Source organism: Triturus cristatus, chromosome 10, assembly GCF_964204655.1.
Source record: "Triturus cristatus chromosome 10, aTriCri1.1, whole genome shotgun sequence".
Taxonomy (NCBI): domain Eukaryota; kingdom Metazoa; phylum Chordata; class Amphibia; order Caudata; family Salamandridae; genus Triturus; species Triturus cristatus.
In genome coordinates, this window is record NC_140593.1 from 136,918,658 (window position 1) to 136,933,889 (window position 15,232).

The 15,232-nt window shown below is 40.9% G+C and overlaps 1 protein-coding gene across 1 annotated transcript in view; it reads left to right on the forward strand.

Annotated features, from left to right (window-relative positions):
* Window positions 1-15,232, forward strand: part of LOC146789040 (collagen alpha-6(VI) chain-like) — a 748,331-nt gene that overhangs the window by 189,505 nt on the left and 543,594 nt on the right. Inside the window, exon 2 of the mRNA XM_085631021.1 lies at window positions 13,305-13,384. Within this exon, the coding sequence (XP_085487147.1) occupies window positions 13,318-13,384 (67 nt within the window). The 5' untranslated portion in view covers window positions 13,305-13,317. The remainder of the gene's footprint in view (window positions 1-13,304; window positions 13,385-15,232) is intronic.

Here is a 15,232-nt window from a genome sequence, read left to right on the forward strand (position 1 = left end):
GCATAAGAAAAAATAGCACAGCATTACAAAACTCAACAACACATAGCATAACAAAACATAGCAAAACAAAGCAAACATTGCATACCAAAACACAACAAAACGTAGCATAGCATAAAAAAACATAGCATAGCATAGCAAAACAAAACATAGCATAACAAAAACCAAACATAGCATAGCATCACAAAACATAGCATAACAAAACATAGCATAACAAAACAAAGCATAGCATAACAAAACACAACAAAACAGCATAGCATAAAACATAGCATAGCATAACAAAATATAGCATAACAAAACATAGCATAACATAACAAAACACAACAAAACGTAGCATAACTAAACACAGACACAGGGCAAAATGCAAAGTACTGTGGTGGGGGAGGGAGGGGAGCGCGCACAAGCCCAAAGACGGGCAAGCCCGCTCCATTCATCAGCTTTTGGATGTTATAAAATCCACAGTAGTTTAATACACCATAACATAGCATAACATAACAAAACATAGCCTAGCCTAACATAAAATAACAGCATAACATAGCAGAACATAGCCTAACATAACAAAACATACCATTACATAACATAATAAAACATAGCCTAGCGTTGCATACCATTGCATAGCATACCATAACTTAACAAAACATAACAGAACATAACAAAACATAGCCTTGCCTAACATAACATAACATAACAAATCATAACATAGCATAACAAAACATAACATAGTATAGCATAACATAACATAGTATAGCATAACATAACATAGTATAGCATAACAAAACAAAGCATAGCATAACAAAACATAACAAAACATAGCATAGCATCACAAAACATAGCATAGCATAACAAAACAAAGCCTAGCATAGCACAACACAACCATTGCATAGCATACCATAACTTAACATAACATAACATAACATAAAAAACATAGCCTCGCCTAACATAACATAACATAACAAATCATAACATAGCATAACAAAACATAACATAGTATAGCATAACATAACATAGTATAGCATAACATAACATAGTATAGCATAACAAAACATAACAAAACATAGCATAGCATCACAAAACATAGCATAGCATAACAAAACAAAGCCTAGCATAGCAAAACACAACCATTGCATAGCATGCCATAACTTAACAAAACATAACATAACATAAAAAAACATAGCCTCACCTAACATAACATAACAAATCATAACATAGCATAACAAAACATAACATAGTATAGCATAACATAACATAGTATAGCATAACATAACATAGTATAGCATAGCAAAACATAACAAAACATAGCATAGCATCACAAAACATAGCATAGCATAACAAAACAAAGCCTAGCAGAGCAAAACACAACAAAACATAGCATAGCATAACAAAACAGTATAGCATAAAAAACACAACAAAAAATAGCATAACATAACAAAAGTATCAAAACAAAACATAGCATAGCATAACAAAGCATAGCATAACAAAACAAAGCATAGCATAGCACAACAAAACATAGCATAGCATAACAAAACATAGCATAGCATAAGAAAAAATAGCATAGCATAACATAACTTAACAACACATAGCATAACAAAACATAGCAAAGCATTGCATAACAAAACGTAGCGTAGCATAACAAAACATAGCATAGCATAACAAAACATAGCATAGCATAGCAAAACAAAACATAACACAACAAAACATAGCATAGCATCACAAAACATAGCATAACAAAACATAGCATAACAAAACAAAGCATAGCATAACAAAACATAACAAAACATAGCATAGCATCACAAAACATAGCATAGCATAACAAAACAAAGCCTAGCATAGCAGAACACAACCATTGCATAGCATACCATAACTTAACATAACATAACATAACATAAAATACATAGCCTCGCCTAACATAACATAACATAACAAATCATAACATAGCATAACAAAACATAACATAGTATAGCATAACATAACATAGTATAGCATAACATAACATAGTATAGCATAACAAAACATAACAAAACATAGCATAGCATCACAAAACATAGCATAGCATAACAAAACAAAGCCTAGCATAGCAAAACACAACCATTGCATAGCATGCCATAACTTAACAAAACATAACATAACATAAAAAAACATAGCCTCACCTAACATAACATAACAAATCATAACATAGCATAACAAAACATAACATAGTATAGCATAACATAACATAGTATAGCATAACATAACATAGTATAGCATAGCAAAACATAACAAAACATAGCATAGCATCACAAAACATAGCATAGCATAACAAAACAAAGCCTAGCAGAGCAAAACACAACAAAACATAGCATAGCATAACAAAACAGTATAGCATAAAAAACACAACAAAAAATAGCATAACATAACAAAAGTATCAAAACAAAACATAGCATAGCATAACAAAGCATAGCATAACAAAACAAAGCATAGCATAGCACAACAAAACATAGCATAGCATAACAAAACATAGCATAGCATAAGAAAAAATAGCATAGCATAACATAACTTAACAACACATAGCATAACAAAACATAGCAAAGCATTGCATAACAAAACGTAGCGTAGCATAACAAAACATAGCATAGCATAACAAAACATAGCATAGCATAGCAAAACAAAACATAACACAACAAAACATAGCATAGCATCACAAAACATAGCATAACAAAACATAGCATAACAAAACAAAGCATAGCATAACAAAACATAACAAAACATAGCATAGCATCACAAAACATAGCATAGCATAACAAAACAAAGCCTAGCATAGCACAACACAACCATTGCATAGCATACCATAACTTAACATAACATAACATAACATAAAAAACATAGCCTCGCCTAACATAACATAACATAACAAATCATAACATAGCATAACAAAACATAACATAGTATAGCATAACATAACATAGTATAGCATAACATAACATAGTATAGCATAACAAAACATAACAAAACATAGCATAGCATCACAAAACATAGCATAGCATAACAAAACAAAGCCTAGCATAGCAAAACACAACCATTGCATAGCATGCCATAACTTAACAAAACATAACATAACATAAAAAAACATAGCCTCACCTAACATAACATAACAAATCATAACATAGCATAACAAAACATAACATAGTATAGCATAACATAACATAGTATAGCATAACATAACATAGTATAGCATAGCAAAACATAACAAAACATAGCATAGCATCACAAAACATAGCATAGCATAACAAAACAAAGCCTAGCAGAGCAAAACACAACAAAAAATAGCATAACATAACAAAAGTATCAAAACATAGCATAGCATAACAAAGCATAGCATAACAAAACAAAGCATAGCATAGCACAACAAAACATAGCATAGCATAACAAAACATAGCATAGCATAAGAAAAAATAGCATAGCATAACATAACTTAACAACACATAGCATAACAAAACATAGCAAAGCATTGCATAACAAAACGTAGCGTAGCATAACAAAACATAGCATAGCATAACAAAACATAGCATAGCATAGCAAAACAAAACATAACACAACAAAACATAGCATAGCATCACAAAACATAGCATAACAAAACATAGCATAACAAAACAAAGCATAGCATAACAAAACACAACAAAACAGCATAGCATAAAACATAGCATAGCATAACAAAACACAACATAGCATAGCATAACAAAATATAGCATAACAAAACATAGCATAACATAACAAAACACAACAAAACGTAGCATAACTAAACACAAAATAGCATAGCATAACAAAACAGAACAAAACAGCATTGCATAACAAAAAATGGCATAACAAAACAAAACATCACATAGCATAACAAAATACAACAAAACATAGCATAGCATAACTAAACAAAACATAGCATAGCATAAAACATAGCATAACAAAACAAAACATAGCATAACAACGCATAGCATAACAAAACATAGCATAGCATAGCAAAACAAAACATAGTATAACAAAACACAACAAAACATAGCATAGCATCACAAAACATAGCATAACAAAACAAAGCATAGCATAACAAAACACAACAAAACAGCATAGCATAACAAAACATAGCATAGCATAACAAAACACAACATAGCATAGCATAACAAAATATAGCATAACAAAACAGCATAACATAACAAAACAAAACGTAGCATAACTAAACACAAAATAGCATAGCATAACAAAACACAACAAAACAGCATAGCATAACAAAAAATGGCATAACAAAACAATACATAGCATAGCATAACAAAGCATAGCATAACAAAACATAACATAGCATAACAAAACATAGCATAGCATAACAAAAAACGACAAAACACAACAAAACATAGCATAGCATAACTAAACAAAACACAGCATAGCATAAAAAACATAGAATAGCATAGCATATCAAAACAAAACATAGCATCACAAAGCATAGCATAGCATAACAAAACATAGCATAGCATAACAAAGCATAGCATAGCAAAACACAACAAAGCATAGCATAACACAACACAACAAATCACAGCATAGCATAACAAAACATAGCATAGCAAAACAAAACATAGCATAACAAAACAAAGCATAGTATAACAAAACACAACAAAACATAGCATAGCATCGCAAAACATAGCATAGCATAACAAAACAAAGCATAGCATAGCAAAACACAACAAAACATAGCATAGCATAACAAAACATAGCATAGCATAACAAAACATAGCATAGCAAAACATAGCATAGCATAACAAAACACAACAAAACATAGCATAGCATAGCTAAACAAAACATAGCTTAGCATAAAAAACATAGAATAGCATAGCATATCAAAACAAAACATAGCATAAAAAAGCATAGCATAGCATAACAAAACATAGCATAGCATAGCAAAACACTACAAAACATAGCATAGCATAAGACAACACAACAAATCACAGCATAGCATAACAAAGCATAGCATAACAAAACATAGTATAGCAAAACAAAACATAGCATAACAAAACAAAGCATAGCATAACAAAAAACAACAAAACATAGCATAGCATCGCAAAACATAGCATATCATAACAAAACATAGCATAGCATAGCAAAACATAGCATAGCATAACAAAACACAACAAAACATAGCATAGCATAACAAAACACAACAAAACATAGCATAGCATAACTAAACAAAACATAGCATAGCATAAAAAACATGGAATAGCATAGCATATCAAAACAAAACATAGCATAAAAAGGCATAGCATAGCATAACAAAACATAGCATAGCATAACAAAACATAGCATAGCATAGCAAAACACAACACAACATAGCATAGCTTAACACAACACAACAAATCACAGCATAGCATAACAAAGCATAGCATAACAAAACACAACAAAACATAGCATAGCAAAACAAAACATAGTCTAACAAAACAAAGCATAGCATAACAAAACACAACAAAACATAGCATAGCATCACCAAACATAGCATAGCATAACAAAACACAACATAGCATAGCATAACAAAAAATAACATAACAAAACAAAACATAGCATAACAAAGCATAGCATAACAAAACACAACAAAACGTAGCATAGCATAACTAAACAAAACATAGCATAGCATAACAAAACATAGCAAAACGACGCATAGCATAACAAAACATAGCATAACAAAACATAGCATAACAAAACACAACAAAACATAGCATAGCATAACAAAACATAGCATAGCATAACAAAGCATAGCTAAACAAAACATAGCATAACAAAACATAGCATAACAAAACATAGCATAGCATAACAGAACATAACAAAACATAGCAAAGCATAGCATAGCAAAACAAAACATAGCATACCAAAGCATAGCATAACAAAACACAACAAAACATAGCATAGCATAACAGAACATAACAAAACATAGCAAAGCATAGCATAGCAAAACAAAACATAGCATAACAAAGCATAGCATAACAAAACACAACAAAACATAGCATAGCATAACAAAACATAGCATAGCCTAACAAAACATAGCATAGCCTAACAAAACAACACATAGCATAGCAAAACACAACAAAACATAGCATAACAAAACAAAACATAGCCTAACAAAACATAGCATAGCATAACAAAACATAGCATAGCATAACATAACATAAGAAAACATAGCATTAAGTTTGATAAACTCATAGTAGCGGGCTAGCTAGCTTTAACGGGCAGGGAGTGTAAGCAACTCCGTAAACCCAGAAGCAGTCACTCGGTCACCTTTGCTCTTGTATTGCAGTGGCTTTGTTTATTAAACAGTGCCCATATTTATACTGTTAGTACTTTACTTGTGCAAATTTCAGGGCTCACAAAACTTTGATGAATTGAAATTCACAACAGAGGCTGTTAAGTTCGTGCTATATAGAACCCTAAGGATAAATAAAAAACATTGCCATTTACAATGTGAATAGCTCCAACAAACACGAGACCTTTTTCAAAGTACAAAACATTGCCATTTACAATACCAATAGCTCCAGCTCCAACAAATGCGAGACCTATTGCATTTCCAATGCTTGTTTGAATTCTCAGTCTAGCCTAAATAGTCTTTCTTGCAGGATTAGTTTGCTTTTGGTATTTATATAAATGGTCTTGAGTGCATGAACAATTAAGTTGTCAATCAATCAATCAATCAATGCATTTATATAGCGCACTACTCACCCAGAGGGTCTCAAGGCGCTAGGGGAGGGGGGTCCGCTACTGCTCGAACAGCCAGGTCTTGAGCTGCTTCCTGAAGGTGAGGTGGTCCTGAGTCAGGCGAAGGTGGGTCGGGAGGGAGTTCCATGTCTTGGCGGCGAGGTAGGAGAAGGACCGTCCCTCTGTGGTGGCTCTTCGGATACGGGGGACAGCGGCGAGGGCGTGGGTGGTCGATCGAAGCTGGCGTTTGGGAGCGTAGAAGTTGAGGCGGCTGTTGAGGTATCCTGGTCCTTGGTTGTGTAGGGCTTTGTGAGTGTGGGTGAGGAGACGGAAGGTGATTCTCTTGTTGACCGGGAGCCAGTGCAGGTCTCTCAGGTGTTCGGAGATGTGGCTGCGACGGGGGAGGTCCAGGATGAGTCGTGCTGAGGCGTTCTGGATCCGCTGTAGTCTCTTCTGGAGTTTGGCGGTGGTTCCTGCGTAGAGGGAGTTGCCGTAGTCCAGACGGCTGGTGACGAGGGCCTGGGTGACCGTCTTCCTGGTCTCGGTGGGGATCCACCGGAAGATCTTTCGTAGCATGCGCAGGATGTTGAAGCACGACGAGGAGACGGCGTTGACTTGTCTGGTCATGGAGAGGGAGGAGTCCAGGATGAAGCCTAGGTTGCGTGCGTGGTCTGTTGGTTTGGGTGCGCTGCCTAGGGCGGGGGGCCACCAGGAGTCATCCCAGGCGGAGGGTGAGGATCCTAGGATGAGGACTTCCGTCTTGTCCGAGTTCAGTTTCAGGCGGCTGTACTTCATCCATTCGGCTACCTCTTTCATCCCTTTGTGGAGGTTGGCTCTGGCGGTGGCGGGGTCGTTGGTGAGGGAGAGGATCAGCTGGGTGTCGTCGGCGTAGGAGATGATGTTGAGGTTGTGCTGGCGTGCGATGTCTGCGAGGGGGCTCATGTAGACGTTGAAGAGGGTTGGACTGAGCGAGGAGCCTTGAGGAACGCCGCAGATGACTTCGGTGGCTTCAGATCTGAACGGGGGGAGGCGAACTCTCTGTGTCCTTCCGGCGAGGAAGGAGATGATCCACTCCAGTGCCTTCTCCTGGATTCCGACGTTGCGGAGGCGCTGCACAAGTGTGCGGTGGCAGACAGTGTCGAAGGCCGCGGAGAGGTCTAGGAGGATGAGGGCTGCTGTTTCTCCGTTGTCGAGCAGGGCTCGGATGTCATTGGTGGCTGCGATCAGGGCGGTCTCGGTGCTGTGGTTGGCCCGGAAGCCAGACTGTGAGAGGTCTAGGGATCCGTTCGTCTCGAGGAAGGCGGCCAGCTGCTTGTTGACGGTCTTCTCGATGACTTTTGCAGGGAACGGGAGCAGCGAGATGGGGCGGTAGTTCTTGAGGTCGGTGGGGTCGGCTGATGGCTTCTTTAGTAGAGCGTTGAGTTTGGCGTGCTTCCAGCTCTCCGGGAAGGTAGCGGTGTCGAAGGAGGTGTTGATGATGTCCCGCAGGTGGGGTGCGATGACTGCATCGGCCTTGTTGAAGACGTGGTGAGGGCACGGGTCGGTCGGAGATCCGGAGTGGATGGAGTTCATTGTGCGGACGGTGTCTTCGGTGCTGATCTGGGTCCAGTTGTGGAGGGTGGCGGTGGGGGGTGCTGGTTCGGTCGTGGCGTGCGTCGGTTGAGTGCTGAAGCTGTTGTGTATGTCCGCGATCTTGTTGTGGAAGTGGGAGGCGAGGGAGTTGCAGAGGTCTTGTGAAGGGGTGATGTCGTTGTTTCCGGCGTTGGGGTTGGAGAGCTCTTTAACGATGTCGAAGAGTTCCTTGCTGTTGTGCGCGTTGTTGTCCAGTCATTCCTTGAATGCAGTTTTCTTGGTTGCGTGGATGAGTTGGTGGTGTTTTCGGGTGGCGAGCTTGAGGGCCGTCATGTTTTCCGGTGTTGGGTCTCTGCGCCAGTGGCTCGGCAGTTCTTCTTGGAGCTCTTGAGTTCTTCGGTGAACCATGGGGCTTTCTTGCTGCCGGGTCTGCTGGGCGGGGTCCTCAGGGGGGCGAGGTCGTCAGCGCAGTCGCTGATCCACTTCGTGAGGTTGGTGGCCGCTTGGCTGGGGTTTGTTGCGCTGGTGGGTGGGTTCTTGCTCAGGGAGGTCGCGAGCTGGTTGGCTGTGATCTTGTTCCAGCTTCTGCGTGCAGCCTGTTGTTGGTGGTGGTGGGTCGTGGTCCTTCTGAAGCTGAAGTGGACGCAGCTGTGGTCCGTCCAGTGGAGTCCGGTGGCGTGGCTGAAGGCGATGTCCTTGCTGGATGAGAAGACTGGGTCGAGTGTGTGTCCGGCGTAGTGGGTGGGGGTGGTCACCAGCTGCTTGAGACCGAGGTTAGCAAGGTTGTCCAGCAGGGTGGTGGTGTTGCGGTCGTTGTTGTTCTCCAGGTGGAAGTTGAGGTCCCCGAGGAGGATGTAGTCAGCGGAGAGGAGGGCGTGCGGGCTGATGAAGTCGGCGATGTATTCGCTGAATTGTGTGCCTTGTCCCGGGGGTCTGTAGATGAGGGTGCCTCTGAGGGTGGTCTTGGGGTTGATGTGGACCTGGAAGTGAAGGTGTTCGGCGGTTGTCAGGGTGTCGTCGGCGTTGGTCGTGATGCGGATGGTGTTCCTGTGGATGATGGCGATGCCTCCTCCGGTCTGGTTGATGCGGTCCCTTCGGATGATCTTGTAGCCGTCTGGGATGGCGATGGCGATGTCGGGCGCTGAGAAGGCGTTCATCCAGGTTTCCGTGAGGAAGGCAACGTCTGGTGAAGTGGTGTCGAGCAGGTTCCAGAGCTCGACGGCGTGTCTGTGGACGGAGCGGGTGTTGAGCAGGATGCACTTCAGGTGGCTGCAGTTGTTGCTCGTCTTGGTCTTGGTGGGTGTAGTGCAGGTCCGGATGCAGGTGAACTTGCAGGAGCGGCAGCTGAAGGGTCCGTGGGTGCGTTTCGGGGTGGCTCGGTAGCATTCCGGGAGTCGGCTGGTGTTGAGTGCGTTGAGGGTGGCGGCGTCGTACGTCTGGCGGGTGGGCTGGGGGCTGCGAGGGCCAGGGGGTCTGGCACTGGGCGCGGTCCAGGCGCGGACGGGCGCAGACGGGCTTACCTTTGGCGCACCTTCGGCGCGCAATCGGCGCGCCCGCTGCGCTTGACCGCTGCGCGTTCGCACGGTCGCCATTTATGGCGAAGTGCGAGGGAGGGAGGAGCAGCTGGGAGGCGGGAGCGGGGAAGGCACAGAAAGAAAAGGGGGTGTGGCAAGCAACGGAGGCAGTAAGCGGGGAGCGGGGCGTGAGGTTACCGGGGCAGCAGAGGGGAGAAAGTACAGGGGGACAGGCGAAAAAATAACACATAAACAGTAGAACAGTGGGGCACATAGCAGGAGAATCACGGGGCACAGAAGCCTGAAAAGGCAACAGCTGCGATCACAGGAGCAGATGCCCCGACCGCAGGGGACCACGCCGCTCGGCGGCAGGGGGTGTGGTCAGCCGGCGGCAGGCAGGGTCAGCGAGGCAGGCGGGGGGTGCACGCAGCAGCAGGTGGCCTTGCGGCGCGGGGGTGTCCTAAAGCTAGGTCAAGTTGTCGGTTAACAGGAAAGCACCAAACCAGGTGTAGACGCCCTGGAAATCTTTAAAGCATAATATTTACTCATGCCGAAATTCTTTCATGTGGACCATACTTCAATTGGCAAGGAATAATAAGTATGTAGGTTACTTTTTTGTATTTTTACTCAACAGTGAAAACGTTTGATCCTTGTCAGAACCACCTTCGCATTACAGATAGATTCGTCCCGTCTCTACTCTCCATGACATGAGTTTTCAAAGGGGGTAAAAGTACAAGCAAGAGCTATGTGAATACACACAAACGTTACCAACTGAGGGGGTAAAAGTACAAGCAAGAGCTATGTGAATGCACACCAACTTTACCATCTGAGGGGGTAAAAGTACAAGCAAGAGCTATGTGAATACACACAAACTTTACCATCTGAGGGGGTAAAAGTACAAGCAAGAGCTATGTGAATGCACACAAACTTTACCATCTGAGGGGGTAAAAGTACAAGCAAGAGCTATGTGAATGCACACCAACTTTACCATCTGAGGGGGTAAAAGTACAAGCATGAGCTATGTGAATACACACAAACTTTACCATCTGAGGGGGTAAAAGTACAAGCAAGAGCTATGTGAATACACACAAACTTTACCATCTGAGGGGGTAAAAGTACAAGCAAGAGCTATGTGAATACACACAAACTTTACCATCTGAGGGGGTAAAAGTACAAGCAAGAGCATTGTGACTACACACAAACTTTACCATCTGAGGGGGTAAAAGTACAAGCAAGAGCATTGTGACTACACACAAACTTTAACATGATTGACTGGGACGTCATCTTGCCCCAGAAACCGATCGCACAGCTAAGTTTGGCTAACATTTCTTCGTTATTCCAAATTTTACTCCATGTTTAATCACGTACTCCATGCTTTTTGTGCCTCAATTTTTCATCCATAATATGCTTTCATCCACACGCGGGTTGTTGCGCCTTATTTTACATTTTCTAATGTTTAAGCCGTGCCCATCCGGACCTCTTGCTAAAACACAGCAGATGCACAAGTTTGTTCAAAGCAGCGTTTATTAAAAATTGACCCAATGCATTTCGGGCTACAAGCGCCCTTCGTCAGGGGACGCTAAAAAATGAATGAAACACATAGTCATCACCATATTAACCATTTCTAAACATTTTACATCTTCAGCATACATTAGTGATCGATATTCAAAATAACTTAACTTGAACCAACCCATCCCCGTTTCATCTCATGAGCCCCTTCAACAGCATTAAAAGTGTTACCCCTTCCCTCTACCAATGAACGTGTATCCCCCTTCAACCTTAATCCCTCTGTTCCATAAACCAGCTGACAACTCCCACCTTATGCCTCTCTTCATATAGCTGCCATCCTTTTAAACCCCTCTCGCCTGCTTCCTTCACGCTCGCTCTTACTCGCTGAATTCATCACCCAACCCTGAAAAACTCCTTGCCTCACAACCCTTTTCACCCCAAAACTATTTTAAATAAGCGTGTACTCATTTATTTCCACTTCATGCATGTGTGCACTCTACCACTACACTCATTTACATGCTACGCTCCTTTCGGTCCCAAACTAAATGTTAAATGTTAAATGTTGTAGACTTGTAGACTTGTACCTAAGGTGATTCATTCCCACTTCATACGTACGAACATCCTGACATTGAACTTTCTTACAAACTACTACCACTCTACCCGCATACTCAATCAACATACCTGCTTTGAGCGTATAACCCAATTCTACATCAACTTCATCCCAGAAAAAGTGTGTTCAACCCCCTGGTTCCCACCCTTATTTAATCACATGCTACCGCGATAATTCGCACTAATTAACCCACTCGTTGATAATTTCCTGCCAAGAAAACCAATTACGTGATTACGTTCAGATAGAGTGAACTACCCTGCCCACAAACTTTACCATCTGGCTGCATAGTTACTATTGAAGGGTGCACGCCCCAAAAGTACCTACAATTCTGCCTCTAATCCCAACTTGAAGGTGCACTAAGTCTGCCATGCTGGCAGAATGCCACATTTGGAGTGGATTGCACAAGTGTACAATTCCACCAATCCTGCTCTTGTCAATCGGGGTGAGGAATTTGGTTTTGGAAAGTGCGCTCGCTGTCTATATTCATTCAACTTAGGTTGAAAACCACCGGAGAAGTATTATTTTTCACACAAACGCCCCAAAATAAGTATCTAGAATTCCAAATTTGGTCTTTAAACAACTTTGGAAATTCGTCCTAGCTCATATCACTTTGGGCTCGTAATGTGAAATAAGCATCGATCTGAAGTAGACTTACTCAATGAGTACTTATTATTATTGTTATTATTATTAGCAGTTCTAGTAGTAGTAGTGGTATTTATAATTCAATAAGCAATTATTATTATTGTTATTATTATTATCACTAATAATAATAATAATGCAAATAAGTACTCATTGAATCATGATATCTGTTGAGTGATAGTGATTATTATTATTATTAATAATAATATTAATACAAATAATATTAGTAGTAATAAGATGATGATGAAGAAAAAGAACAATCATCATCATCATCATCATCATCATCATCTAATGACCATGTGAGCATCACGTAGAAACATCTGAACTGTGTTTGGGCGCTGCTAGTTTATATTTTCTAAAGGCGCCTTTTCAAGCTTGAGCTTTGGAGCTGTTTTGTGTGATCCGTGTCAGTGTGCCATGATTGTCTTTAGATGTAAGCCATGGACTTCACTGGTCTTGCCATGATTGTCTTTAGATGTAAAGCCAGAGTATTACCATGCACTTCACTGGTCCTGCCATGATTGTCTTTAGATGTAAGCCATGGACTTCACAGTTCTTGCCATGAGTGTCTTTAGATGTAAAGCCAGAATATTAGCATGGACTGCACAGGTCCTACATTTCTTGTAAGGCTGTCAGTGCCACAATAGCTGTTCCAGGTATTAAAGGGTCTACAAATGACATTCTGCAGGGTATAGAATTCCACAGTCATATGTTATAATATACCATATATTTATGATATCTTAATATGTCTGTGATTTTGTTTCATTTAGAGCCACGTCCAGCATGAAGAGGCTGGCGCCCTTTTTCATCTTCTTCATCTGGATGATCTCTTCAATGACATTGGAAAGTGGTAAGGGTCTATCTTTCATTTCTATTTTTAACAATAGCACTAGTTAGAATTGGCTTGAATTATTATGATCTATCTTTTAGGAAGTGTCTTCTTTGGTAAGTCCTGAGTATAAACTCGCAATTATGTTTTCGGTTCAACAAGGTCACTTGTGATTTTTTTTTTCCCATTTTTGCATTTTTGAGGATTTAGTAAGGGAATACTATTAAAATATTTAAGACCCATTGTTGCAGAGGGAGATCATGCACATTAACAGGATACAGCGTTAAAATATATATTTTCTTAAACTCAGTGTGTGACTGACTTTATCAGGGGATGTTGCACAAAGTTCGGAAGGCCATAGCCTGGCATCTGGTTAGTAGTTAACTTTGTGATGAATCCCTTCCCTATAGCAACATGACTATTTTAGGTCCCTTTTTCCTAATATCCTGTTTCACTAGGTCGCTCAGTCATCTGCGGTCTGTACCATTAATAGAGATCCAGCCTTCTAATCAGATCCAAGTCTGGTGGCTAAGAGTAGTTCTGCTATAAACCTTGAAACACTCCTAAAACTCCTGCTGTTTGTTTGCATAGAGTATGTGTAACTAATATTATAATTGTTACCTCACTACTGGACCCTCTTTTGTAGCCACTCAGGGCCTTCCACTAGCCCTGTAGCAACCTGTCTGAAATACGGTTATGACGGAGCCACACATACCATTACAAGGCATGCCTTAACAACGCACGCATCACATTGACCCCATCTTTACTGCGCATGCATTTCAAATGTGATAAAGACCTTGTTGTCATAACGTGTTGCCGTTGATAACAAAACAATAATTATTTGACCACGATCCTGGAGTGTGAGTCGTTTTTTGTGATTAAGGATTTACAAAGTTTTCCTTGTATACCTTTAACGGGCTCCGACGCCCGTCCTACGCACCAGCCCCGACTGGCGGAAGTGATCAGGAAGTCGGATTCTTTCCTTTCATATATATATATCTATCACTTGACCTGTGAACCCATTTTTTGCCATATTGTGTGTCAAGAACATGGTGGAGAATTTCTCCAGTTTTAAGCACATTCCGGGATCATGCCTGGGTGAAATCCATTTGCACTAGCAATTTCTCACCCAATGTGTTTCACCTGACATACATATATGTATATTTACATACAGTTTCTCCTTTATTTTATTTTTTTGTGGTGAGGCACTTGCTACTCAATTGCATGACAAAAACGACATTCCTTTTAATTTTGTATGTTTTCAAAAATGTTCTGACTTACATAGTCTTTTTTATTGTGACTGATGAGATGGCACACATTTCTTTTGTGCCCAAAGTCTTTTTCCTATGTTATTTTTTCTTTTCCCTCCACTGTGACTCACTGTATGCTATGAATACTGTGCCACAATGTGTAGTTCCCAGCTTTGACAAAGACGTCCTGGTCGAAATGCGTCAGCTATTCAAATAAATAGGTTTTGACCTACCTGGAGTGCGGGCTGTGTTCTTCTGGCGCGGCGTGGCTGCTTAGTCAAGGACTTCTTAAGTATATATATATATATACATATTATCTACTGGCGGTCGCCAGTAGATAGTTATAGTTAGGACCTATTTTCCATAGGAAATCCGCAACATTCTATTGGGAATATCTTTGGTGCCGATTGACGAATCTTCGCAAAATTTTCTAAACTTTTGGCCAGCTCCGCTCCGCTCCTACCCTGAAAGTTTTGCGGTGATTCGTCAAGCGGGGGCCGAGAAAAAAGGGGGGTCCCAAAACGCATTTTCCCCATGCAATTTCCCATAGGATCTGTTGTCGCAGCTACAGCCCGAACCGCTGAACGGAATGACACCAAATTTGGCAAAGAGGTAGTCC